General features: G+C 50.9%; 1 protein-coding gene across 1 annotated transcript in view; it reads right to left on the bottom strand.

The window, feature by feature from the left end:
* WLS (Wnt ligand secretion mediator) overlaps positions 1–20,684 on the bottom strand; it is a 28,755-nt gene extending 8,071 nt beyond the window's left edge. The window contains exons 1-9 of the mRNA XM_084211345.1: positions 20,492–20,684; positions 9,189–9,461; positions 3,959–4,083; positions 3,384–3,545; positions 2,523–2,659; positions 2,010–2,178; positions 1,754–1,851; positions 1,214–1,277; positions 827–970 (exon numbers count right to left, since the gene is read on the bottom strand). Coding sequence (XP_084067471.1) covers positions 827–970; positions 1,214–1,277; positions 1,754–1,851; positions 2,010–2,178; positions 2,523–2,659; positions 3,384–3,545; positions 3,959–4,083; positions 9,189–9,461; positions 20,492–20,597 — 1,278 coding nt within the window. The 5' untranslated portion in view covers positions 20,598–20,684. The remainder of the gene's footprint in view (positions 1–826; positions 971–1,213; positions 1,278–1,753; positions 1,852–2,009; positions 2,179–2,522; positions 2,660–3,383; positions 3,546–3,958; positions 4,084–9,188; positions 9,462–20,491) is intronic.
* Positions 20,685–27,877: the final 7,193 nt, after the last annotated feature.

Genomic DNA, 27,877 nt, shown 5'->3' with positions numbered 1-27,877 from the left:
AGGCTGGCTGGCTAGCACAGGATGGAGATTCCGAGACAAACTCCTTGGCTGGCAATCCCACTGCCCACCGCCCCTGCTTTCACTGGTTCTACATTTTTACTTACAAATTCTTTTGGTTTTGGGTGAGTGCGTGGGTTTTTTTAACCTGGTTCTGGAATTTAGGTGGAAATGTCAGTGTCTGCGTAATTACCCTGCCACACCACGACAACAAAGGACTATTAATTTAGCTCTTCCACACCAGACCCCTGCTCCCCAGATGTTTGGATGTGGAGCGTGGCAGCAGCAGCTCTGCACCACAAGCTGAACCCCTGTGCCTCCTGCTAGAGGGAAAAACACTCAGTATCTCCTTCAAATTCTTTCAAGTCCAGTTTTCTGAATTTTTCATGTGCATTCCTGATGAGTGATAACGACTTGTTTAAAGAAGAAGTGACCATAATTACAGAATTATTTTAGGGATAAATATTTGCACCCCTGTAGAAGCAGGTTAAGCACTGAGACTGAGTGCCTCAGGTTTGGCAGCAGGCAAATCAGGTAGGACAGAAAAAGATACAAAATCATGGACTAAAAATGGGGATGATGGGGGGAATGTGTTGTGTTTTCACCCTCCAGCAACTTTGTAAGGAAATGATGACCCCAAAAATCCAAATTTATACCGTGAAAAACCAGATGATCTTAGCAAGACCTCCCATTTAACACAAAAATCTACATTAGAGGAGAAGAAATGGAAGTATGAGGGGATTATGCATAAAGGGGGTCTCAGAACAGACTCTGAGATCCAAAATGTCTTTTAAAAACAAGGAATCTGTGCCCCAAGGAGGACCCTTACCTCGTAGTGAAGGCGGCGAGCCTTGCTCATGGCAGGGAGGTTCGACTGCTTCCCACTGATGTTTCTGAACACTTGGAAGACCATGAAACACAGGAAGAGAAAATAGAGGCACAGGCAGATCCCTGCAACTATAATAAAGGCCATCTGTGCAGAGGAAATTAAGGCAAAATGGTACAAACTAACAGGAAATCCTAGAAAACATTACCCAGGGAAAATGGTACAAATTAACAGAAAATCCTAGAAAACATTACCCATATTCAGCTCCCCAGTGATCTCCTGCAGTGCCTGGCCAGCCCCTGTCCCCCAAAATCAGGGAGTTTGCCCACACCTCCCAGGGACCTGGCAGGAGGGAGCACTTCCCTCTCCCACAAAGCAGGGGAAGGATACAGCCAGCTCCGTGCCCACCTCCGTGGTCCAGATGCTGTAGAAGGGGTTCTTGAGCTGCACTCCCCTGCAGAGAGGAGAGAAAACACCAACTGTCAGAGGGCCCCTTGTCCACTCTGCAGCCTGGGAATCACAGAATCAGGGAACATCCTGAGCTGGAAGGACCCACAGGAATCACTGATCCGGCTGCTACCCCGCACAATCCCACCCTGTGGCTGACAGCATTGTCCTAGTGCTCCTGGAGCTCTGGCAGCCTCAGGGCCGTGCCCATTCCCTGGGGATCTGTACAGTGCCCAGCACCCTCTGGGGATGAACCTTTTCCCAAGGTTCTGCAGAGGAAAAGCCAGCTGTGCTGCTTTTCCATGTGGGTGAGGGGAAGGTGAGGTGGAAGTGTTTTCATGGCCAGCACGCTTGGGAGCGCTTGCAGGAGCCTCCCCTGGCTCTGGGAGATGGGGCTGTGCACCCAGCCGGTCCCTGCTGCAGGAGGGGGCCGGGAGCCCCTGCTCTGGGATGGCCAGGCCTGGGCAGTGCAGCTGCACCCACCTCTCACACATGTCGAAGATGAAGAGGCAGAAGGAGCCCACAGCGATGGGTCCAACCTGCTTCCAGTAGCCTGAGAGCCGATTCCGCTCGTTCTGGTCCTGGTCACCAGGTGGGGAGGAGGAGAAAAAGGAAAACCAAGTTAGCCTGAAATCCCCTCAGCTGGTGCAAGTCCCCACAGTATCATTTCCAGCCATCAGCTGCCAGGTTTTGCTGGAAGCGGGGCAGGAAACCACCTTCCCATGGGTGTGGTACCCACCATCATGTGCTCCCCGCAGAAGATGATCCAAAACGAGAGCAGCATGGCATAGAAGATGCCCTGTCGAATGTCTCCGAAGAGCAGCATCCAAGTCCAGTCAAATCCGATGGAAAACCACTCCACGGGGATGTTAATGAACGTCATGGAAATTCCCAGAGCAAAGATGACCCTGGAGAGGCACAAACACCACCTCTGTCCAGTGTGTGAGGGAAGGACAGAGCCCCAAAAGCCAAAGCTGTGTGTGGAGAGCAACAGAAGGAAATCCAGCACTTCTTGGGAAGTGTCACCTCCTGCCACCAAACCCCTTAAGACTGAGCTCCTCAGAGCAGCTCCTTTTTCTCCAGGGGTTTAACAGGAAAGAAAAGAGAAGCTGTGGAGGTCTCCAGCTCCCAGTGTGCCTGGGTGGAGGGAGAGGATGGAGAAGAGACAATTCCTATCTCCCAACCATGGGCTCTGCCTGGGAGCAATGATCACCTCAGTGGGTCCCCTGGGCCACCACGGGCCCCTACTCACTTCTCCAGCAGGACGGGGGCACGTGTCATCAGCGTGATCCTCCTCCAGTACCACACCATGATGATGAGAATGCTGGGTGTCAGGAAGGTCTTCATGGCAAACCACACCTTGGTGAAGCCTCCGTTTTGATGGATGCCCTGAGGAAAAGCAGGGTACAGGGTTTGACACCATCCCCCTGTGCTTCTCCTCATGGAGTGTCAGGAGAGCCACACACATGGAAGTGCATCCCAACGATGGTTTGGCCAATGATGGACAGAGAACGGGGGCCCACTGAGCCCCCAGGCCACCTGGGCAGGTTCCAGAAGGTCTGAGAAAAAATGCCAGCAGACACGGTCTGCATGGTGAGGGAGAGAGGGAATTCTGACACAGCATGGAAAAAGCTGGCAGAATCACTCCCAGACAAGTAACGAGAGCCTCGTGGAGCCAAGTCACCCCTGGTGGGAAGAGCATTGGCTCATTAACGTGTTTCTGCAGCCACGCGTCCTCCCACCGCTGTCTGCAGCCACCGCAGCCGCGGTGAGAGGGCTCCAGCTGGGAAAAGCAGCCTCGAGGGCAGGCAGAGCAAGGATCACTGACAGCCTTCCCACACATGGCCACAGCCAACTCAGGCAGACCAGGCCCCCTCTGAACCCTCCTGTTCCTCCTTAGCTCCTGTCTGTAAGGAGGGCTCTGCATTGCAGGCAGACCGTGGTGGGAAGCAGAGGACGCAGGGAGCACAGAGCCTTGGGAAGAGGAGGAGGCCTAGGGAGGGCTCCTGGGAAGAGCAGGGCATTCCCAGGGAGGAGGACAGGAGGAGCTGGGGCAGGAGCTGCAGCAGCCCGGGCACAGGTGCGGGGTGGCAGAGGAGGGCAGGACGCTCACCACCAGGCGGATGTCCTTGATCTCGCCGATGCCCACGTTGATGCCCTTCCTGTCGTTGACGGGCAGGCGGATGTTGATGAGGTAGTACTTGTGTGCCACGCTGCCGATCTCCATGAAGGGCAGGAAGTCGCAGTCGTAGTGACGGCCCTCGGACTCCACCGTCTGCAAAGGGCAGGAGCAGAAGCACGGCCCTCAGCCCCGGGACCAGCGCACCACAGAGCCCGTGTGCGAGACACGGCCCGAGGGACACCTCTCCTCATGGCTTGGATTGTTTGGGATCTCTGGGCAGGTAAGGTGTGACCTCACACAGGTTCACATTTCAGGCTTTGATGGGAGCCTTCCAAGATGAACCCTGTACAGCTCCCTAACAGGAGGTGGGAGCCAGGTGGGGATTGGCCTTGTCTCCCAGATAAAAAGTGACAGGAAAAAGAGAAAACGGTTTCAGGTCGTGCCAGGGGAGGTTCAGGTTGGATATTGGGGAAACTTTTTCCATGGAAAGGGCGATCCTATGGTTCTGTGATTGGAAGAGGAAACTCCCACTCACCCACACCACCAGTGTCATTCAAATTCCTTACTTTTGGCGAGCCAAAGGTGCACTTCAGCTTCCTGATCTCTATGGCATGTGCTATTTCCTCCCAGTCATCAAACATGTCATCACGATAGGCCAGCGACACATCCAGGGTGATCTCTGCATTTTCCTCTGCAACAGCAAGGAGACAGGAGGCTCAGAAGGTTCCCAGAGTAATTAAAAAATACGACACAAAGTTCTTTTATGAAGATAATTAATGAACTGAAGCTGACCTATGATGGCCTAGCTGGGAGAAAACTCAGAACCAGCCACACACAACAGCACTGATGTTTCCTATGTGTCTTGTTTAACTTCAGTTGTTCTACAGAAAGGTTTTGGAGCTCTCCCTTCCTCACCTACAGAACATTTCAGAGCCCTCCCCTGCTCCTCTCCACACCTGCCCTGACTTGTTCCTGCCTCTGCAGAGGGCCCAGCTCGCACACCAGCAACACACACGGAGCTCGTGGCCTGGCAAGGTCACACATCCCTGTTGGGACCAGCAGCTCGTCCCCTCCTGGACGTGTGCACAGTGACAGTCTGGGATACAGCTGCTGGGAAAGGTGCTCCTGGCAGGACACTGCCAGGGGTCCTTGCTGCCAGGAGGGAGTGAGGCTGGATCAGGCTGGTTCAGGCTGGAACAGGCTCACTGAGGAGCCGTAACTGAGCGGGTTCGTGCACTGGAGCAGCAGCTGAGGCTGCCAAGGAGCATCAACACGTTTAAAAACTTGAGGCAAGTCTGTACCAGCTCCACCAGCTGGAAAATCCTCCTGTTTACCAGGCACAGATCCCAGGGAAGGCTCTGAATGAGGAACATGCTCCAAAATGAGCACGTGCATGTTACAGCCCAGCCTCCTTTTGTAGGGCACCAAACCCTTAACAGCCACAGGTGCTGGAAAAGCTCCAGAACCATCCACCTTGGAGAAGTGCTGGGAGATGGCTCCAGAACCATCCACCTTGGAGAAGTGCTGGGAGATGGCTCCAGAACCATCCACCTTGGAGAAGTGCTGGGAGATGGCTCCAGAACCATTTGCCATGGAGAAGCACTGGGAGATGGCTCCAGAACCATCCACTGTGAAGAAGCAGTGGGAGATGGCTCCAGGACCCATCTTTCAGCTATATTTTTGTCGGGAATACGTGGTGGCACACTCATCCCACCGGATGGGAAGGGGCGTGGATGGGATCTGTGGCTGGCAGTTCTATTTTTACACCCTTCAGAGGTGGCTGGGTTGTGCATCTGATGTGGACACTTGAGGATTTTTCTGAGCATTTTCTGGTGCACGTGATCTGTACCATCCAGATCCACATGCAGTCCCTTTCCAGAGCTGCCAGGAGTTGGGTTTCCATGAAACACGAATTTGCCATCTCAGATCCGCTGTTTAGGAGACCAGCAAAACAGATAAATGGGAACATAAGGTTGAACTTGGCCCGGCTAAAAAGAACCATGAACTCCATTTCAGAAGCCATAAAACCAACTGGAATGCTTGGGATTAAATCCAAGAAAAACAGCTTTCAGTATTTCATCTTTGCAGTCCAAATGTTGCTGCTGCCATGGAGTATGAAAACCAGAAGGCAGAAGATGAACTGCTGCGTGCCTTTCCAGGCCAATGGATTAGAGGCTCCCTCTGGAATTCCATCAGTCTCTCTGCTGGGGTGACACCTCCCCTTGGAAGTGAGTTTTGTGCAAAGACCCTTCAGGGCTGTCAACATAAAATACAGATATATCCATATATCCATATATTTCAGCACAGCAGACTGATGGCAGAGCTGTGTTAGTGGTTGGACTCCATCTCAGAGGTCTTTTCCAACCTAAATGATTCCATGAGAATCCTACGCCAGCCTTCCATCAGCAACTCCCATTGTGCCTGAGGAACAAATCAGGACAGTGACAGAGAACCAAATCTTAGGGAGATTCGTGCCTTATTCCCATTAATCAGATGGTGAATAGACAATTTTCTGGGGAGGGGAGGGTGTCCTTTTCCTGCACAGCATTAAACTGAGAGGGAGCAGGACCAGATTTAGATGGGATAAATCCTTCCCTGGGAGGGTGGGCAGGCCCTGGCACAGGGTGCCCAGAGCAGCTGGGGCTGCCCCTGGATCCCTGGCAGTGCCCAAGGCCAGGCTGGAGCAGCCTGGGACAGTGGGAGGTGTCCCTGCCATGGCAGGGGTGGCACTGGGTGGGCTCTCAGGTCCTTCCAACCCAAATGAGGACAAGACATGCTCCTGAAGGTTTCCCAGCCCTGAGCTCTGTGACCCTCCCAGTGAGGGACTCCCTACTCATGCTCCTAACACCCACCAGTGTCATTTTTCCCACTGGCATTTTACTGCCCAGGAGCTTTTCCATGAATCACTTTACAGGACAATACTTGCCCAGGATATCTTCACTCACATTACAATGGCCTAAAAATAGTGGAGTTGTTTCAGGAGGGGGCTCTGTGCCAGCTGCACACTAACACAGCTGGCTGGGGAGAAGCCCATGGCAGGCAAGCAGAAATGCTGGAATTATTTCCATTACACTTCCATGCTTCACCAGCTCCCTAAAATACAAAACCTACCAAAAAGCCCAAGGCTGGATGAATTAGAAAAGGAGGCTGCAGCACTCTGCCCTCTCACTGTACACAGTTGCTTTCCAGCTGCAAAGAAACTCCCTCTCCTTCCTCTGGCCCCCTCCTTTCCCAGTTCTGGGAAGGGGTTTTAATAATTGAGTGCACAACGCATCAAGAAAGGAAAGGGACAGCACAGAAATAGCCTCTTCCTCAGAGGAACAGCCTGATTCTCCCCCAGCTTTCTGGGAAGGACAAACACAGGGAAGCAGCTCAGCTTCTAAACATCTACATTCTGAAAAATCTGTGTTTCAAAACCACTGGAGTCCAGAGGGAGTTCCCAAGGTGCAGGTGATCAGGGCTGGTTGCTCCTCTGTAAGGTGAGATCCCACGGGGCATTCCAGGAGGCTCAGCCCCTGCCAGGCTCTCTCAGGGCACCTTACCAGGGATGCCCTTCCCCTCTGTCCCAGAAAAACCCTTTCTGGCTGGACAAGGAGAGCTGACACAGGTTCTGGATGGGGAGAGCTGACACAGGACTGACTCCAGCTCTCTGTGGATGAGGAGTCAGCCATGAGTCACCAACATTTCCCAACAGGCACAGCCCAGCTGCCCCTGCCCCAGGAGGGTTTTGGCACCCAGCACCCTGAAAAAACTGAATGCAGGTTTACTCTGTGCCTTGGCCTTGCTTAGGAATTGCAGGGGAAGAGGACAACCAAGGGCCTTGAAGGAAAAAAGCAGGAGAGAGTTTGAAGTGGCTCAGAAACCTCCCTGGTGAAGGCCAAGGGGAACTGGCAGAGCCCAGGACCCTGCACAGCACCTTCAGTCCCTGCAGTGGAGCTGCAGCAGAGCAGGATGTGCCCCAGGCAGCAGCTCCCTCAGGAGGATAAATCCTGTGCAGCTCCCAGCAGTGCTGCTTTCCTGGGTGATCTCAGGCAGCTCCAAGACAGTTTTCAGGACAGTGACCAGAGGCTTCAGCAGCTGTGGTGCCTTCCAGGAGGAGCCCTGGTTTGGCACCAGCCCCTGCTGGCATCAGCCACAGCAAGAGAGGAGGCCTGGAGGGCTCAGAGCCCCAGAGAGAAGAAACTTGAATTGTTGCTTTAAAGGAAGAAATGAGGTTATTTCACATCCTTATTGCTGTCCCTTTCGAGGAACTGATCCCAATCCCCTGATCAATGGGGCCCTTTCATTTAACAGCAGGGGACGGACACACACATGCAATTAACTCAGCTTAACAAGTCTGCTGTTTATTTCTTCAAGAGCTGTTACAACACAATCTAGCAAGCAAGAGATGTGTTGCTAGTTTCTGAGATTCTACCCCTAATTTACACCTGCCTCCAGCTTGGTACAAAGTGTTGGACAATCCCCAAACCTTCATTTTATCACCCTGGGAGTGGCCCTAGATGAGCTGCTCTGCTTTGAGATCTCAAAAAAAGCCCCCACCTGTGCAGGACTCAGTCACTGAAGGGCACAAAGCCCAAGCAAAGGCTCTGCTCTTGCATCAGAAATGCTGCCAGAGGCTGGGCTTGCATTCCTGCAGCCTGCTCCAAGGGCTCAGCCAGCTCCTGACTCCAGCACGGTGGTTCAGCTTGAAAATCCTTGGAATAGAGAGCTGTTTCCCTAATGCAATCATCTGTCCAAGTGCAAGCAGGTGAGGCCTTAATAAAGGCACAAAGCTGCTCTCTCTGTATTTCAGAGATAATTACAGGGATAAGAACACAGGTGAAAGCTTTCTACAATCTCATGTCGAACTTATCTTAATGATCATGTGTTAAATCATCCCTGCTCCATCTCTGCAAGTGCTCAAGGTGAGACAGGGCTTGGAGCAGCCTGGGATAGTGGAAGGTGCCCATGGCAGGGGGTGGATCTGGAGCTCTGAGGTTCTTCCCAACCCAAACCAGTCCGGGATTCTGGGATCAATAGCTGCAGGAACAGTTCCATGCTGAGCAGGAAGGGGTCAAGGACACAAAGATGGCTAAAAAAGCTCCTAACTCCAACCAACTCCCTGAACTGATTCCACCCCACGGATCCCTGAGCGTGGAGCCAGCCCCACAGCCAGGCTGGAGCCAGGGCAGGAGCTCCACACAGCCCAGCCCAACCAGTCTGGAAAGCAAATTGTTTATTCACTGTACCTTATAGTTAGAGAGGGATTTTCCCCAAACACTTTAAAACATGCAAACACATGGACAACTTCCCTTCCAGGGAGGGCCAGTCCTGCCCTTGCTGCTCTCAACATAATTTTGCAGGTTTTAGTGCAGGATTATTTCTGACTTTGAAGGGGAGTTGTGTGTTTTGTGTGTGTCGGGGTTATGTATTTATTTAGTATTTATAGAATAGCTTCAAACTGAGAGAAGGGGAATTAAAGTTAGATATTGGGAAGGAATTCCTGGCTGGGAGGGTGGGGAAGCCCAGAGCAGCTGTGGCTGCCCCTGGATGCCTGGAAGTTTCCAAGGCTGTGTTGGAGCAGCCTGGCATAGTGGAAGGTGTCCCTGCCCATGGCAGGGGTGGCACAGGATGGACTTTGAGGTCCCTCCCAACCCAAACCATTCCAGCATCACCAATTCCCAGACTCAGGAAGTGCTCCAGCACCACCTCACCGTGTGGCACCGACACAACTCACGGCAAGAGGTAAAAACCCCGTCAGGGGAGGCACTCTGGGCAGTGAGAGCCAGGCAGCAGCTCCCCCTGGCAGTCACTTACTGAGGTCGTTGTCCATCTTGAAGGCGATGTCCAGCTGCATGATGAAGAGCATGAACTGGAACCAGGGGCTCATCTCCTTGTTGGGCAGCGGGATGTGCACGGCGAACACGATGTCGTTGGCCTCGATCTGCCGGCTCACGGCCTCGTCGAAGTCCTTCAGCTTCTTGCAGTGGTTGGGTCCCCAGGGCATCAGCCACTTGGTTTTGTGGTGGTTCTTCCTCACGTCAATGCACTTCACTGACATGTAGGGAACGGCTGTCGTGGGGCTGGGGGCTGGCAATGCAAGAGAACCACACTTGTAGCATCTGCAGACATCTGATACAGCGGCTTCCCCACCAAAACTCGCAGCTCCCCGCTCGACTCTTTGAAGGCAATTTAAAACAAATGCACCCAGGGCTGCTCCTTCACAGCTCTTTGATCTCACAGTCAAGTAATTAAGTTTATTACATCCACAGATGTATTACTGACTTTGTAGTGGGATCAAATTAGGATTAATTGAAGAGCTGGGATCTGCTGGTTCAGCCTCAGATACCTCAGCCGCACAAAATCAGCCTGATTTACTGAAATCTTTTCCTTTCCCTGTGCTTACTCAAGCAAATCCACACAGAAAGCGTGTGCCCAGAGAAACCTGGATGGATAAACTAATCCCAAACCTCGTGGTCCTGCAGGGCAGGGCAGGATTTGCCACAGGGATTTGCACCACGCAAGGCCACACATCTCCTCAGGCAGGAAGATTTTCCTTCAGGGCAGCGAGTGGCATGGGAAGTGAGACTCTGCAGGTGATTTTCATGTTGTCACCATCCTCATTCTGATCATCCAGGACTTCCCTTACAGATCACAGCCCCCCCCAAAACTCCAGCAGCAATAACACCACCATACAAACTCGATATTCCAAGGAGGAAAACAACCCCAGAGTGAGGTTCACCCTCCCAGCCAGGGCTCCTGGCTGCCCCCAGCCCTGCACTGCTACACCCAGATGATTCAGCCCTGGCTCCCTTGTAATTTGGGCACAGCAGGATCATCCCAGCAGCTCTGGAGCCGTTTGGGATGGCAGCCAGGAGCCCTGTGGAGCACCTTGCCCAGCGTGCCACCTCGGCACAGGGTGACATCCACACGGCTTCCCACGGGCAGGGAGCGGTGACTCAACGCCAGGCAGGAGGAAGTTACTCAAAAGCCAAATGTTTATGAACTGCATTTTTTCCATTTTTTCACAGCACTGAGTTTCTTCCAGCTCCAAAGGCACAGGGATGCCGGGATAAGGGTGGGCTCCAGGGGACTGGTGTGAGCAGGTGGGTTCCTGGTTGGACTCGCTGATCTTAGAGGGCTTTTCCCACTGGAAGGACTCAGGAGTACTCCCAGATGGATCCCAGCCTCTGGGATGCACCCCAAACCCTTGCTGCACGCAGGAATCACACAACACTCAGACATTAAAGCAACCCCAAAACCAAACAAGTTATTGATATCAGAATCAGGGCGTATCCTGAGTTGGAAGGAACACACAAGGATCACTGATCCAGCCCCTGGCTCTGCAGACACCCCAAATCCCATCCTGGGCATCCCTGGCAGAGCTGTCCAAACCCTCCTGGCGCTGCTCTGGCAGCCTCAGGGCTGTGCCCATTCCCTGGGGATCTGGGCAGTGCCAGCACCCTCTGGGGGAAAACCTTTCACAATATCCACCCTAAATACTGCACCAAGAAACAGCAAAGTAGAGTAAAACAAAGCACTCAACAAACAAACACAAATGAAGCTGCAAGTCCAGGGTTACAGAACTCTCTTGATGTGCCCACAGTGCATAAAACACTGCAATAAATGTTGATTCCTCCGCCGTGCCTCGATGCAGAGCCCAGTAACCACAGCTAGAGCTGCAGCTGGAAGGGAATATCAGGAATATTGCTGTGAAGTTAGCCAGGCATTTCAGCCGAGCTCTCTGAGCTCTTTAACTCTGACACATTCTGGGTGATTTCGAAGGCATTTCTGAATTAAGAGACAGCGTTCCCTCTACAGAGAAGCCGAACGTTTCTTGCTTTGATGCAGCTCATTATAGCCATAAATACATGTTTTCATCACTGCCTGATTATGATTTTAAACACTTGGCACGCTCCCTGCAGCCTCCCCTCTGCCAAAGTTACAGCTTTGAGGAGCATGAGACAATTACTATACATATTCCTCGTCGGGAATCGCGCACCAAACAAACGCCGGCACTTGGCTTCCATTACTGATCTGGCTCCTGGCCCGTTAAATCCAAGTGAGCGTTGAACCAAGTGGAAAAAAAAAAAAGCTTTGTGGAGCTGCAGCCAACTCCGCCAAGAGCATTACAAAGTGCTATGCAAAACAAAGCTCACACCCAGGGATTTGGGCTGTGCTGTGGTGCCAAGGGCTGCCCCAGCCCCTCTGCCCCCAGCCCGGGGGGGCAGCAGCCCCACGGATCCCAGGATCTCTGTCAGCCTGTAAATAATGGAGTGATTGAACAGCTCTGTGTGCACAGCACAGGGCATCAGCCTCGTGCTGCTCGCTGCCATGAGAGCTGCAGGAATGCAGGTACCACTGGGAGCAGGAGGGGAGCAGAGGAAGGCTGGGCAGGAGCCAGGGCAGTGCAGCTCTCTGGGAGCCAGCTCAGCCAGGAGTCCCCAGGAGAGAGTCCTGGCCCCAGGGGCTGGCAGCAGCCATGGGGCAGAGACCCCTCATGCCAGGGGCCTGGAGACCAGCAGTGCCAAGCACCAAAAGCCACGGGCAGGAGGTGCTGGAGCTGCCAGCACTGCCACAGGATCACAGAGTGAAAGAGACCCTAAAGTTTGTCTCATTCCAAACCCCTGCCATGGCAGGGACACTTTCCACTGTCCCAGGCTGCTCCAAGCCCCAGTGTCCAGCCTGGCCTGGGACACTGCCAGGGATCCAGGGGCAGCCACAGCTGCTCTGTGCCAGGGCCTTCCCACCCTCCCAGGGAACAATTCCTTCCCAATACCTATTTGTCTAAATTTCCCCTAGATTTCTGCCTCTGCATCTCCTCCAGCTGTGCCTCCAAAGGTGCCCAGCTCACTGCATAAATCCCAAGCCTATCCCAAATTACAGGGGCAGAGCAGATGCTGCTGCTCCCTGCAATGGTTTTAGTCAGCAAATACTTGGAAAGCTGGACACCTTCACCAGTGTGGCCACCACTGCCCAGGGAGGGCTTCCCATGGACTGCCAGGGCCACCTCAGCCGTGTCTCACTGACTGAAACAACTCCTGCACAGAATTTCATCCTTTCCATTCAGCCAGGAGGTCAGGGCAGGGTGCTCAGGGCCTGATCCCACCAGGACAGCAGAAAACAAGGTCCAAGGGGCTTCCCCCTCAGGAGCTGGTCCTCAAAGAAAGGAAACCACACTGCTTCTCTGGGTTTAGACTTAAATCTGGGTTAAAAAAAAATTTACTGAGACAAGTGAGCTCAATTTTTAAGCATTTTTTGGGGGGGATATTACATACACCTAGGTCTGGGTAAGAGCCACCATCACTCAGTATTTGAATTTTAATAAACTGAGCAGATCTTCAAAAAGTTCCTCAAACACCTCCTTCCTCCTGGCCTCAAGTTCCAGGATTCCCACCCCCTCTCAGCTCCCCAGCAGCCCTCACCTTGGGAATCACATCCTGCACCTTCTCATCCCAGCACCTCCAGCACTCCCATTAACCACCGACCCTTGCTCCAGCACCATAAACAAGCCCTTTGGAAACTCTCAATTGCATTGTGTCCACACTGATTAAAGGCTGAATCCCCCTGACCTCGGGGGGATTTAACTTCTCCCGGCACCGGGAGCATTCTGCTTTTCTACTCAATTACCCCCTTCGGAGCCAGCCAGCACTTCCCAGCGAGCACACACAAAGGGCTTCTGCTTCATTACCCTAAGCGACTGCAGGGTAGGAATAAACAAGCTAATTTATCATGGACAGACCCAGCTTTTCCAACTGGAACAGCCACAACCTCGATAACACCATACATGCACTCAGGGTTGTAAATACATATTTACTACAGCATGATTTTTTTTCTGCCTCCCTCTTTCCTGACCTCGATGGCACCAGTTTAATAAATTTCAGTGACATAGAGACTTTTAATTACTACTTCCTTGATAGTTCTTATTTCACACAGCTTTCTGGAACACTGAAGCAGCTTTTATATGCAGAATAATTGTATATTTAAATAACCCCACTGCCTACTGGAAGCCCACTCCTCTTGGGAAAGGTTTTTCTTTCTTGTATTTGACTTCAGGCTTTATCCAGACCAAAATCCTTATAAGCCCCAGGGCACCAATTCCATCCTGATTTACAGTGGGAGTTTCCAGATATCCTGTTGCAGCTGAACACCCATATTTCTGTTGTTTCAGAGGCATTTTATCAGTGCTACAGGTTTCTCTGGGTTTTTTTCCAGACCACAAAAATGAACCTGTCCAAACCATCAAACCCAAGTTTGCTGGATCAGAACAGAAACTTTGTGGCTGCTCCTGGATCCCTGGAACAGGGACAGGCTTGGAGCAGCCTGAGACAATGGAAGCTGTTCCTGCCACAGTGGGGATGGGATAAAAATGGGATTTAAGGTCCATTCAACCCAAACCATCCTGGGATTCTGTGACTCTACAATCCAGTCACATATGGCTGGACACTCTCATGTCCCAGGGGTTGTGTTTTTCCTCAAGGTTTGTTCTCCAGTGCTACTTTTGCAGCTTTGCTACCAGCAAAGCCTCTTCTGAGCAGCACAAACTGAAGGTTTTTCCCAACCAAGCAGTTCCCAAGGAGCTGCAGGAGCATCCATGCCTGCAGCCCTTAGAACTGAGGGAGCTGGGGATTCCCAGCTCCCTGATAAGCAGCCAAAGGGCTCCTGGGGAACAGAGATAAGGAATTATTCCCTCAGGCCCAGGCAAGTCACAAAGCAGGGAAATCTCATGAGGCACAACTTGCTGGGAGAACTGAATGAATGATCTCCATGATTCACATCCATATTCATCAGCAGCCGCGAATACAAATGAGGTGAGCATGAGTAGAGCTCCCTAAATGCAGAAATGGATATTCAAACATATTTAAAAGAAGAAAGAGAAGGAAAAAAAAAAGGTAAGACTGATTCTGATTTACTAATTGCCACAGAGAGCCTGATCTTCTTCCAAGTCAGTTTTCCAGTGGGATGAGACGCATTTCCTTCAGCTCCCAGCCAAGGTATGAAATCCCTGCACACAGACCCAAGGAGCAGGAAGAGCTGTTGTTATCCAGCAGTTTTCCTCCTGAGCCTGTCACTCCCCAAGATAAGATACCTTGGAAACTGCCCGAGCTCAGATATGTGAGGAATTTCATCTCCATGTGAATGGGCCGGGCCAGGCCCTTCCCCACTGGACACCTTGAGCCTTCAAAGCCTTTCCCAGGCTATCAGGGACTTCAAAGGCCACAAGTGTTATTTACCAAGGAAAAGGCTTCCTGTGTGGAGGTTTTCCCTCTCAAAAGGCAGGCAGGCAGCAGGAGCACTGCTTGGGAAGTCATATTTAAATCAACAGAGAGGGAGCAGCAGGAGGACTGACCTTGCCACCTGAGCTCTCCCAGCTTTGGGTTTGGAAGTGATGCAGCTGTGAAAAGAGAAAAACCCAGCACCTCCGAGGATTCCCAGCTCCTCAGGCCCCAGCACTGCCATTCCTGCCTGGGAACTCTCCATTCCTGGCACTTTTGCCCATTCAGCTACAGTTACAGCTCCTCAAAAGAAGAATTGAGCAGACCTAACTAAACAGACATGACCTTTCGTGTCTGCTTTCTCCTGGGCTCCCAGCGCCTCTGCCAAGGCTGCAGCACTGCAGGAATGTGTCTATACACAGGATCCATTGGCATTCATGGCCACGGAGCACCGACCAGCTCCTGGAGAGGCCCTGCACCAAAGGAAGGAAGTCAGGCACACAAAAATGTTCTTTATCCCCAGCCTGAAACACTCTTTCCTATACATACCTTGGAAATTCGAGCGCTTTCCTTGTCAAAAGATCAGCTCAGCCCGAGGAAGGTAATGAAATCCCAGGAAAGAAAATTAAATCCTGGAAACTGGGGGCTCAGGAGCCAAATCAGACATTTAGATAATGAGCTGGGATTGTGGAGAGCTGCTCAGCCATGGCCACACATGACTCATTATCTCTCCGGGCCAGACACACAAGGAAGTTTGAGCTCCTCCAGTCACAACAATTCTGTTTTTTCCAGCCTAAGCCAGGGAAGGGAGCAGTGAACCTGCACCTCCTTAATCCATCCCCTCAGCCCAGAGGACTCATGTGCTAAATAAATCCCTCCACTTTTCCAATCAGTTAAATTTGTACAGTGTACGGGTGGGCACTGGACTTGCAGCACCTCCCTGGGTGTGAGGCTGCTCTGGGATTGCCTGGACCACAGAGAGTTCTGCATTCCCTGTGCTTGTTTGAGCCAAGGATCCAGGATTTGGGATAAGGCATCCTTGGAATCGTGCAAGTTCGAGTTGGAAGGGACCTCTAAAGTAACTCATATAAAATAAATCATTGAAAATTCCCTTTCAAAAAGTGTTTGAAGCTGGGCTGTTGCTGCACAGAGATCTGGGGTTTTTTCCTTTTGATATATATATATATAAAATAACTTTATATATGTATCAATTCCAGGATGAAAAGGCAGCTAGGAAGGGACACCAACAGCTTCCCACAGAGAAAGATAATTTGTAATCAGAAGTTTTGCTTTCCAAACAACCAAGAGGCATCAAACCCACATAAATCCAGTCAGATTCTGCACACAGAACTTCCACCCTGGCAGCTGCCAGGAGGACACTGGTGTGTCCCAGCTCAGCTTTGGCCTGGGGCTGTTGTGGTGACCTCCACTGGAACTTCCCAGCCAAAATTCCCAGCAGCAGCATGGCCAGGTGGAAGCTGCAGCTGGTCCAACTGCAGAATCATGGAATTGTTTAGGTTGGAAAAGCCCTTTTAGGCCACGAATTGAACTGCTCCCAGCATTGCCAAGGCCACTCCTGCCCCATGGCCCCAAGTGCCACATCCACAGGGCTCTTAAATCCCTCCAGGCATGGGGACTCAGCACTGTCCTGGGCAGCTGTGCCAGGCCTGGACAACCTTTCCAGGAAGGAACTTTTTCAAATATCCACCCTGAGCTGCCCTGGCCCAGCCTGGGGCCGTTCCCTCTGCTCCTGTCCCTGTTCCCTGGAGCACAGCCCGACCCCCCGGCTGTCCCCTCCTGGCAGGAGCTGTGCAGAGCCACAAGGGCCCCCTGAGCCTCCTTTGCTCCAGCCTGAGCCCCTGCCCAGCTCCCTCAGGGATTTTCCAGCCCCTTCCCAGCTCCCTCAGCCTCTCCTGGGCTCCAGACCCTCAGAATCTCTCTTGTCCTGGAGGCGCAAGGTTTGTCCTCACGCCTTGTCCAGGGCTGTCACAAGCCTGGTGGCATCCCAGGACAGCCACACTGGATCCAGGGAAGGCAGAGCAGGCAGGGGCTCCTGGGAATGCCAGCGTGTCTGTAAATTATCATCAGCCCCATTCCTCACAAACGATAACAGAAACCATTCCTGGTGATCCCGTTCTCCTGTAATCCACACGTGCCATCATTTACAGCAGGATAGTGGAGACAAGGCTGCATTAGGATTAATTTTGTGGATCGTGTTCTGTCTCCCACTGCTGCATCCCAACTGAACACATCACACACAGCCCAGAAGCGTGACCTTTAAACAAGATGTTTTCCACGAAGGAAGCAGACACCAGGAATCCTGTGGGGTTTCAAGTAGTGACAGCCCCACTTTCTGGAGCCAACAGCTCATTACCAAAACACAGCAAAGAAACAGCCCAATAAAATTCTCTTTTGGGGTGTTTGCTTCCTTTTAAGCTTTGCAAAGCTCCCTCCATGCACGGGGACTCCACCATCGCCCTGGAGAGCCTGCAGCAGGGCTGGACAACCTGTTCCATGAAGAAATTTCCCCAAATATCCAACCTAAAGCTCCCCTGGCACAGCTTGAGGCTGTTTCCCCTCATCCTGTCCCTTGTTCCCTGGGAGCAGAGCCTGACCCCCACCTGGCTGCACCGTCCTGTCAGGGAGTTGTTGGCACAGGAGTTTCTCCCTCCGTGTGCATCTTGTGCTTTGCCAACAGACAGCTCTGAGCAAATCCCACCTGAGAGCTGATAAGGTTCCTGCTGCTGAATAAAAGAGCTCTTGGAAACGTGGAAGCTGCATTAAAACTCTGGCATCACACACTGACTGCCCAAAACCGAGCTGGGAACCAGCGGCGGCAGAAACCCCCTGACGTGAGGAAAATCAGCTTTGTGGTGGTTGTATCAGGTACCAACGTGCTGCATTTGGGTATTTTGGACTGGCACGAGGGATCTGTTAAAATAGAGCACTTAGTCATTGTTTTGAAACATGACCTAAGTGCCTGCGAGGGGAAAGGCTGGCTGGGCTGAGCAGCCCTGTCCCACTCGTGTACGTATTTTGGGTTGTCTAGACCTGGGCACACCAAAATAACCGGATTTTGGTGTCTGTTGGGCGCACTGCATCAAACCAGAGCGGGGCCACCGTGTCAGCGCCACCTCTGCTCCCAGCCCACCTGGTGGCACCCCTGGGAGCAGCTGTGGGGTGGCACTGGCAGCTCTCCTGGCACAGCTCTGATCCCTTCGGAGCGCCGGCCACCGGCCCGCTGCTCGGCACCAGGAGTCTCCTCGTGGGAAACACCTCACGCCTGGCAATCCCTAAAGGGGTCGGGCCCGAGCCCTGGATCAGAGTTTCCAGGGATACAGGGAGCCCAGAACAGGGCAGGCTCCTGGGAAGAGCTGCTCAGCCTCCCAGGCCGTGTGTCACCCTGCCAGATGTTGGGGACCACAGCTAGGTCACACATGGAACCTGGTGTTTCACAAGCACCAGATATCCCTGGGTTTGCGGCTCCCAGGAGGGCTGGCTGGGAGCTGCTGGCTCAGGGATGAGCCTGTGAACCCCTTAAACGCATCAGAAGTCGTAAATGCTGCAGAGGAAAGAACAGTTTGGATGATGGATTAGAGCAGCTTGATCTGAGGGAAGATCAAAGTGGGGACTTCCAGGAATTACAGAACTTTGGGAGCAGCACCCCTAGGACCTGACCACAGACAGAAGATGCATTTACCCCAGCAGGATGGAGCGACTGAGCCTGCACAGGAATTCCAGCAGGATGCAGAGACTGAGCTCGTGCAGGGCATTGAACTCAGCCCCAAATCCCTGTCCCTGCTGGCCCCAGCCCATCCAGCCTGTCCATGCAGCTTCCAGCCCCACCTGGGAGACCCATCCGGGATGGGAGGGCACAAGGTGGATGCTCAGAAGCAGCAGCCAATAAAGCAGGGCATAAACCGGCTGGAAAACTGAACTAACATAATTGAAATTCTTTAATCTCTGAATCCCTTCAAAACTGAACAAAACCACTTGTCTTTTCCCTGTAAAGCCAACCATAAACATCTGTTTGTCACATCTGTCCCTAGATGCCAGCACAAACAAGGTTTTCGGAGCCACACCAGCCCTTGGAAAAAGCAACTCTTTCAATTTAGCAGCAAGAAACTGCTAGAAAAAACCCTTTAAGATGAAGTCTGGCTTCTCTGCACAGCACAGGCCAAGACATTTTATCTCAGGAATCAGCAGTGGGTTCAGTAACCCGGCTCTTGAACCAGCTCTTAAAGAGAAAAAAAAGAAAAAGGAAGGAAAAAAGCTAATCCTGATAAACTTCATGTGGTTTCAGGCCTGCAAGAGCAGGAAAAATGAGTTTTACTCAATATGTGCCAGTGACTCCCTTGTGACGGAGGAGAGGAAGAAAGAGAAGGAGGGAAACTGAAGTTTTCCAAAATTATGTTTAGTGGAATTTTATGGTTATTAGAGGCTGATAATTCAAGGCCATGAAGGCAAATCACTGATGGGCACCAGGAGAACAGTCTGCTTCCTGAGGAACGGCCGGAGCTATTCCCTCCATCCCTCTCAAACAGAGAATAGCCCGACTTTATTCTCCCTACGAAGTGCAACAAAGTTTCGGAGTGAATTTGACCCCAATTCTTCCTGAAAACCCGCAGAGCTCCGCAGGGATCGTGCCCGGGGAGCCGGCCCTGCCCCGGGCAGCGGAGGATGCGCCGCAGGGCCGGACAGCCCTTCCCGGACACAGAGGCAACATTCCCACCCTGGAAATGGCCAAAGCGGCCACATCCATGCGCCCATCATTCCGAGGAGCCGGCGCAGAACTCAGCTGCTTTCTAGTAAAAAAAAAAAAAAAAAATTCAAAAACTACCAGGACTGCCCCAAACTCGCTCTCCACCATCTTCCTCCTTCCATCCCCCAGGGAAAACTCTTCTCACCGCAGGGCCGTGTCCCAGTTCCTGCCTTTGGGAATGCTCAGGGATAAACAAACACAATCTGGGCTTTAGAGTGCCCGGTGCGGAGCTGGGGACCCCAGAGCCGAGGGGAGCGGGGCACGCAGATTAAATCCCTCCCTGGGCAGCCACGAGGGTTCTCCACGGGCAGGAACAAACCCAGGCCGAGCCCAGGCGGGTTTGAGCTTCTCCTGGGAGGGGATCGGGAATGGGGAAGCTCCTGCAGCAGGAGCGGGAGGTGGAACGGAGGGGGCTCCTCTTGGAAGAGGATCGGGAGGTGGGAGGGAAGGAGGGGAGCCGTCCCGACAGAGGTCGGGAGATGGGAGGGAGGAGAGGGGACCCCTCCTGGAACGGGATCGGGAGGGAGTGGGGGGCATCCCCCGCAGAAACGAGCCCGGACAAAGCGCGAGTCCCAAAAAAACCCCAGAGCCGGGACCCCCCCTCCCACCAGTCATTCCCCTTTTTCTTTCCTTTTTTTCCCCCTAGATTTTTTTATTAATATATTTTTTTGTTCTCATTCTGGCAAGGGGGGGAGGTTTCCTCCCGCGGCCGATTCGGAGGCCGAGGCACGGGGAGGTGCAGCGCCAAGAAGGGAGGAAAAATCCTTTTAAAAAAACAAATTATTATTATTTTCTAAGCCAACTTTGAAACGCGAGGCTCCCTGCGCGTTCCGTCGCCATACTGAAGCTTTCCCACTTCCCTCTTTCTTTAAGTCCAGGCTGAAACCAGGCCAAAAAAAAAAAAAAAAAAAAAAAAAAAAAAAAAAGAGAAAGCAACACAAAAACTTTTCCTTGGCCGGCTCCCCCCGCAGCAGCCGCGGGACGGGCACAAAGGGCCCGGAGCCGGGATCGCTCGGCTACAAAAGCGGATAATGAGATCATGGGAGCGAGTCAGCGATACTGTAACCAGCACTAAACAAGCGGGCAGCGGCGGCAGGAGGAGGAGGAGGAGGAGGAGGAAGGCAGCGGCCCCCGGCACTCACCGATGAGCCCTCCCACCAGGAAGGCGATGACTTGGAGCACGAGCAGGATGCCCCCGACGATGCAGAGCTTGCGGGTGCTCATGTTCTCGATGATAGCCCCGGCCATGCTGGCGGGGCTGTGCGGGCCGGGGCGCTGCGGACGGAGCGGGGGCCGCGGGCAGCAGGCGGGCCCCGCTCGCCGCCCCAGCCGTGATTGTGCCGCTCCCGCCGCCCGCGGCCGCTTTAACCGGGCGGCCACACGTGACCGCCGCCCCTCCCTCCCCGCGCCCCGCCCGGGCCGCCACAGCGCCGGCAGCGGGGATGGGAGCGGCGCTGGGATCGGGAACGGCACCGGGAACGCCACCGGCACCGGCACCGGCACCGCCGTGCGCTCACCGCAGCCCGGCCCGCTCCGGCCGTGGACGCCTTCCACTGCCCCAGCTGCTCCAGCCTGGCCTGGGCACTGCCCGGGATCCAGCTGCTCTGGGCACCCTGTGCCAGGGCCTGCCCACCCTCCCAGCCAGGAATTCCTTCCCAATATCCCCCTAAATCTGCCCTCTTTCAGTTTACAGCCATTCCCTGTGTCCTGTCCCTCCAGGCCTTGTCCCCAGTCGCTTTCCAGCTCTCCTGGAGCCCCTTCAGGCCCTTGAGCTCTCCCTGGAACCTTCTCTTCTCCAGCCTGAACTCACCATCACGTTTTCCCCACTGCTCTCCCATCCCCATGGCTCTGGGCAATGCTTTGTCCTTCCCCCAGCCTGACTTTGATTCACCCCAGCTGCTCACACTGAGCAGTTTTCCCAGTTCTGCTCCCTCCATCCATCCCCATTTCCCAGAGGAGGATGCTGTGTACCCATCCCACCCTCTGGAAGCTGCTGGCCTCCTGCTCTGAGCTCTGTGTGCTCACAGAGTCCTTTGCATGGCTCAGAACCAGCTCATCACTCCCTGCCGTCACCTTTAGCAGCAGGACAAGGGGAAATGGATTTAAACTAAAAGGGGAGAGATTTAGATTCACATATTGGGCAGACTTCCACAGTGAGGGTGAGGAGTCCCTGGCACAGGGTGCCCAGAGCAGCTGGGGCTGCCCCTGGATCCCTGGCAGTGCCCAAGGCCAGGCTGGAGCAGCCGGGACAGTGGGAGGTGTCCCTGCCATGGCAGGGGTGGCACTGGGTGGGCTTTAAGATCCCTCCCAACCCAGCCCAGTCTGGGATTCTATCTCTGGTTTTTGTTTGCTGGATACCTTGAGGATCCCCTGTTGCACATGGAGTGATGTGTGGAAGAATGGCTGGATGAGCAGGGCCATAGATCCCTGTAAATGTTGTACAAGCAAACCCCATGTTAGCTTAGCTTAAGGAGGCCGAACACCATGATAGAGAGATTGCAAAATATGCTGCTTGTGCTGACAAGGATGAAAGGGCAAGGACAGCGACGAAAGTTAGGAAGAAATGTGGTTTTGCAATATAAAAGTAAGGAAGTAAAAGCGACGAGAATGAGAAAGAACCCTGTGTTAGAAACTGCAAAGTAGGAGGAATCCGTAAATGCAACCTTTTTGCCTTAAACCAATGAACTAACGAGTGTGCATAATTACTGGAAACAACATAAAAGTACCGTTGTACTCGAAATAAACTGGAGCTTGCTTTACCAGTCCTATTGATTGATCGCTTGTCTTCCCTCGCTGTCCACAATGATGGATGAAGAACATCACCCTGTATGACTGAAACTAGGCAGGGAGTTGCCAAGAACGCTTGAGAACAAATAAACCATGAAAGGAGACAAATGATAACAAAAATACAGACAGGAACAAAATGAAAGACAGGTCAAAGATGTAGAAGCACAAACCAATAATGAACTAAAGCAAGAAGTATTAGGAAAAGAAGTTGGGAAGGACTTCAACACCCCTTGACCATTCAGTGTAAGAGCGCTGTCTGTACTCGGACTTTTGTTGGTAGATGTTTAGGAATAATATAACTTGGGATAATATGGGCTGGGATATGGGCACCAGGAAAAACTTTAGCTATTTTGTCACTGCAGGACAGTTTAATCATTAAGGATATTGTGAGTTTTACCTTTTTGTAGTTTAGTCTTAGAACTGGAATGTGAAAGTAGAGCTGACTTCATCGTTAAAAATAGCTCCTAATGGACGGGTCCTTGTTGCCATTATGATCCCACTCGGATCAGTCACATGGATTTGCTTCCAAAAATCAAAGCCTCTTAGTGACTTTTTGCCAGCACAATTAAAGACTTCAAATACCAAATACTTCATACTGGAATTAAAAAAAGAAAAAAATCCCACATAGAACAATTGCTATTAAAAACACTTCTTTTGAAATATCTAATAATAATTTTTTGGATGTCTGTCTGACATAGTGTTGATTCTGAGTGATGATTTTTGCTCTTTTCTCTTTTGGGAATGGAACAAGCCTTGGAATTGTGTTTGTTCCCTCATAGTCTGTAAGCACTGCTGAAGAGCAGAGTCAGACAAGTCCCAGCCACTCTTTGAGGTCCTGCTTATCTAAATGCAGGGACCTGTGTGACCAAGCAGAATCCTGGAATGGTTTGGGGTGGAAGGGACCTTAAATCCCTCCCAGTGCCACCCCTGCCATGGCAAGGACACCTTCCACTGTCCCAGGGTGCTCCAAGCCTTGGACATTCCAGGGATCCAGGGCACCCACAGCTGCTCTGGGCAGCATCTCTGGAGCCTCGAGTGTCACTAAATCAAGTCTGCCTTTAATGACTCTACAAAAGTTACATGGTGCAATCTTCTGTTAAATGTCCCTTTTGTTCCAAGCCATTTATTTCTGGGACAAGAATCTCAGAGGTAGAGCTCAAATCGTGCCATCAGGAAAAATCTCTGGATTGGAAAATGTAAAATAACTAGACCACAGGAAACAATTATTCACATTAATAAGGCACTTTCCATTTCCATGACCTTCCTACACCTTTAATACTGGAAAGTTTGGAGAAATTAATGACATGTGACTTTTGACACGTGTCCAAAGGGCATATGGAGCACATTCCACAGTGACCACACACAGACTGGCACCAGAAAGGAGCCAGCTGTGCTTTCCAGCTGTTCACAAATCAGAATTCCTGTCTCTGAAAGGAGCTGGATCAATCATCTGGGAACTCATCCATTTGCCACTTCTGACATGATTTTCTCCTGCCTGCTTTAGGCTGTTTGGAAAACTGAGCCTTTACAAGAGCTGTGCCAGGGTCAGCCCCAGGCAGGAGGAGGAGCTTTTCACAGAGAACTTTTGGCAGGGTTGGGCCTAAAGCCCAGATTTTGAAAAGGATTTTGCTGCCTAAAGGTGCAGTAAGGGCTCAGCAGGGTTTCCACACACTCCTAAGTTTTGGGGCTGTGAGCTCTGTTTTCAGGGTGGGTATTGGTGTTACCTGATGCAGATGCTTGTTTGTTTTGTACACCTAAAACATTACAAAAATGTTCCAGTGTGTAGTTTAAAGATAATTAAAAAGGTTCAAAAAGCTGTGATTACTTCTCAGTATGGACTGCTTTGAAAGGTAAATTCTTAGTTCTGTTCTCCTGCAAATACTGATAACATGGAACATTTTCTCACTGAACAGGAAAAGAGTGTTTTTGTCATTTCCAGCACACAGATAGTTTGTCCATTTTCTGTTTGGAAAATGGACAAACCTTTTCCGTGGTTTGGAAAGATACTCAAATGTGGCACACATCAAAACAAGCATGGAGGGCTGAGATTGGTGAGCAGACAGAGATTTACACCTGGTAATGACCACAGCAGCTGGGAGTAGGAAGAAAATCCCCAGGTCTGCAGTGTTCCAGCTGAAGCAGCCCTGCTCCAGAGTGAAAATACTTGGAGAGGTTTCCAAGGCAAACATTCATCACTGATTAGGAGGCAGAAAAGCTGAATTTTGCCACTGTTCCTACATCTGGGAACTCAGATCTAGACATAATATTTCACAGAATCCCAGATTAATTGAGGCTGGGAAACACCTCCAAGAGCACTGAGTCCAAGCTGTGACCACCAGAGCAGCACTGGATGGGTGACACTGCCCAGCTTAGGGACAGAGACACTGTCTGCACTCAGCTGTCCTGGCTCCCTCAGCAAGGAACTGGGCAAGAAAACCCCAATTCTTGGGTTCCTGGAGTCATTTTCATCTGAAAAACATGGAGAGAACAGTCCAGAAAACTCCTTTGATGACTCTGCCCTAATATCCTTTCAGGTGACAAAACTTTCCTCACACTGGGTGAAGCTTCGGTGGAATCACAGAATGGTTTAGGTTGGAAAATCTCTGAGCTCCCTGAGTCCAGCTGCTCCCCCAGAACTGCCCCATGTCCCCAAATGCCACATCTACAAACAGGGAATCAAGGCTTCCCTCAATCTGTAAGACGGAGCTGAGCTGTTGATTTGACAGAGCACATTTCAGCCTGTCAGACTGACAGTGCAGACTTGTGAAATCCTGGAGGAGGGGGCCAATAACAGCACATTAAAATAATTTATTGAGGACTGTTTGAACTGGATTTTTCAGGGTTATTTATAGTCTTCATAATTACCATGTGGTTAAAAGGCTCAAGCCCTCCAAAGCTGTGGAAGTCTTTGATTTGGGTCTGCCAAGATGTCTTTTTCAATCATCAGTAAACAGGCAGAGTTCCTGCCATGGGATATCTGACAAGTCTGGGGAGGATTCATCATTACTCTATCACTGAATTCCCAAGTTCTTCCATCCAAACCTCTTCCATAACATAATGATCATCTGGCAGTAGGAGCAGCTCTGCTCGAATCCTTGTTTGATTGAGCAATCATCTGGAGGCCCATAAGTTTTGTCTCATCAAAACCACTCCTAGCACTCCCCCCTCTACCCGTCAGTGCCTCTCACCTCCACAAAATCCATTTACAAAAAGCCAGGTCTCCCAGCAGGCCCCACAGGCAGGAATATGAGGTATCAGGATGGCTTCAGGCATCTCTCCAGGCTGGAAACTGCCTTTCCCTGCAGCGTGACTTCCTCAAAAACAAGCAATGAAACTTGTACTGCTAACAGATATGGGCATGTTAATATTTAAAATGATGTCCAGCATCCTGTCTTAGCACAGCAAAAGTAAAATCTGAATTGCACAAACATTTACAGCAAAATCTTCATGGTTCCATCACTCCTATCTATGTTCAGAATACAAAGACTGAATTCCATTTTAATTAATGGCAGAGATTTAATCAAGTTCCTGTGCTGTCTTCAGATGAAAAGCTGACCAATATGAACCTCATTTTATTCTTCTGTTATGTTAAATAATGTGCATTTGGTAGGTGGCTATTTCAGATTTGGGAAGAAATGATCTGCAGTTCCCAATGTCTGCACTGTGTGTACACGCAGAGTTATCAGTTCAAGCAATCTCGAACTTTGGAAGTCTGCAGAAATTAGAAATTTCAAGTTCAACCAAAGCAACACAGGCCCAAAGTGCCACCTAAACCCAAACATGAAGCATGGATTAGGTTTTAGGATCTCCTAGAAAGAGAACTCTCTTTTGGAACAGTCACAAAGGGCTACGGCCAAAACTATCCCGTAATAGTTACGAGCTGTAATTTGACATTTTAGATGCACATTCCTCTTGCCAAGCAATATCATATTTTGGCTCTTGAAGGAGAAAATAAAGAGAAGGATCTGTCCAGGATGAGTAATTTAGTACAAAGTAATCAAGGCAAGCTGCCCCACAGACTGGGGACTCAATTAAAATTAGCAAGTCAGGGCTTTTGTCCTCTTAAATAAAAGTGTGTGCATTAAACAGGAAAAAAAATAGAAAGAAAAATGATTTTCCTATTAGACATTTTCCATCTGAGCCCAAATGTGGGCTTGTACTCCAAGAGCAGCTGGTTGGAGGTGGGGTGGCTGAAGCAGTTACTGAGCTGTGTTCCTTGGAGCTTTCCACCCCTGGAGACACATCCCAGTCAGGGAACCTCCTGTTCCCCCAGCCAGAACAGTCCCTGAATTCACAGATTTCAGACTGGCCAGGAGGCACAGGCACATCCCAAACCTCGAGGGGGGATTCCTGGCAGCAGTGGGGTGCAGCTGGCGCAGAAGAATCCACCTGGAGCTCCCAGCTCCCTGTCCCTGGGCAGGGAGGTGCCTTGGAAGTGAAGCAGTAAATTGCTGCCCCTGTGACTGTTCCAGCAGCGTTGTGCTGGGACACAAACACTGAGTGCTGAGCATTTGTTTTACCGAGGCTGAGGCAGTCAATGAGGCAGAAGGACAGTTTAGGGGGGAATAATCTGTGGTCTCCAGTCCCAGGCAGGGATTCCTGCTCTTACCCAGCAGTCTGGGTGCTTGGTGAGCCCTCAGCCTCGCTGCTCCCTCTGCACTCAACTCCTAGCTCCCTCTTTAGGGTCTTTTCCAACCTGAAAATTCCATGGGTTTTGTGCAGACCCACCCACAGCAGCTGTAAGGTCACAGTCCCATGTGGGTATTCACCAGAGCTCAGGTTCTGTGAGCTCTCTGCTCTAACTGCAGATGTAAATGACCCAGATAATTTTTATTATTGGCTTCTCTCATATTCTGGGTTTTTAAAATTTGAATAATTTCCTTGGTTTGCTGTCAGCATTTCTTTAAAGGCAAAGCACTCGGGATAAGTACGTGTTGTAAAGCCTGACATGGATTTTTTATGTTATTTAAGTGCTCATTCAGCTTTCTCAGAACACAGACCTGCAAATCTATTTGTTAATCAGGACATTATTTTTAATAATTCTTATGGTATATTAAAAATGCACCAATATAAACAAAAGAAGATAAGTGAAACAATACATTTAAGTACTTAAATTCACTTGTACCACAATTGAGCATTTCCCAAATTATACCACATGCTGATGCAAATCACTGTAGTTTTTTTTACAATTAATCCAATTTCAGCTGGAAAAGACTCCTTTGCTGATCTTGTGTGTTGCTGTTATTTCAAATTTTTGTCCAAGTGTTTTTACCAGTTCAAGCAATGGAAAACAAGGAGCTGAAAGGGTAAGAAAAGCAAACTCTGTTTCTTAACTCCAGCACTGCTCATGGTTTAAGGAAATGAATGAATTTCTAGAGAGAACTCTGCTCTCACAACAGCCACAAATTGTGCCCATCTCATGTCAAGGATTACATTTTCATATATTTTCAGGGGATCTGATTCTGTAATAGCAATAAATCCTGGCTAAAAGAATAATGCAGAGTGTGGCACAGTCCAGCCACGTTTCCTGTGCAGGCAGAAGAGAAACCCAGAATCACTGTCCTGGAATGCACCGAAACCTCTCAGCAGAGGTCCTGAAATATTCATGAACATTAAGGAAACAGCAAACTTTTGGGGAGTGTGCTATTTAGCTGGAACTTGCTATGTGCTGCCATGCTCTGAGCTCTAAAATTACCAAGGGAAGGCTTTTTGCAGAAAGTAAATGAAGTAACAGAGACTTG

The sequence above is a fragment of the Fringilla coelebs genome, assembly GCF_963513975.1.
Source record: "Fringilla coelebs genome assembly, chromosome: 9".
In the NCBI taxonomy this organism is placed as follows: Eukaryota; Metazoa; Chordata; class Aves; order Passeriformes; family Fringillidae; genus Fringilla; species Fringilla coelebs.
The sequence above is the reverse complement of the archived record's forward strand: the minus strand, read 5'-3'. Positions and strand labels throughout refer to the sequence as shown.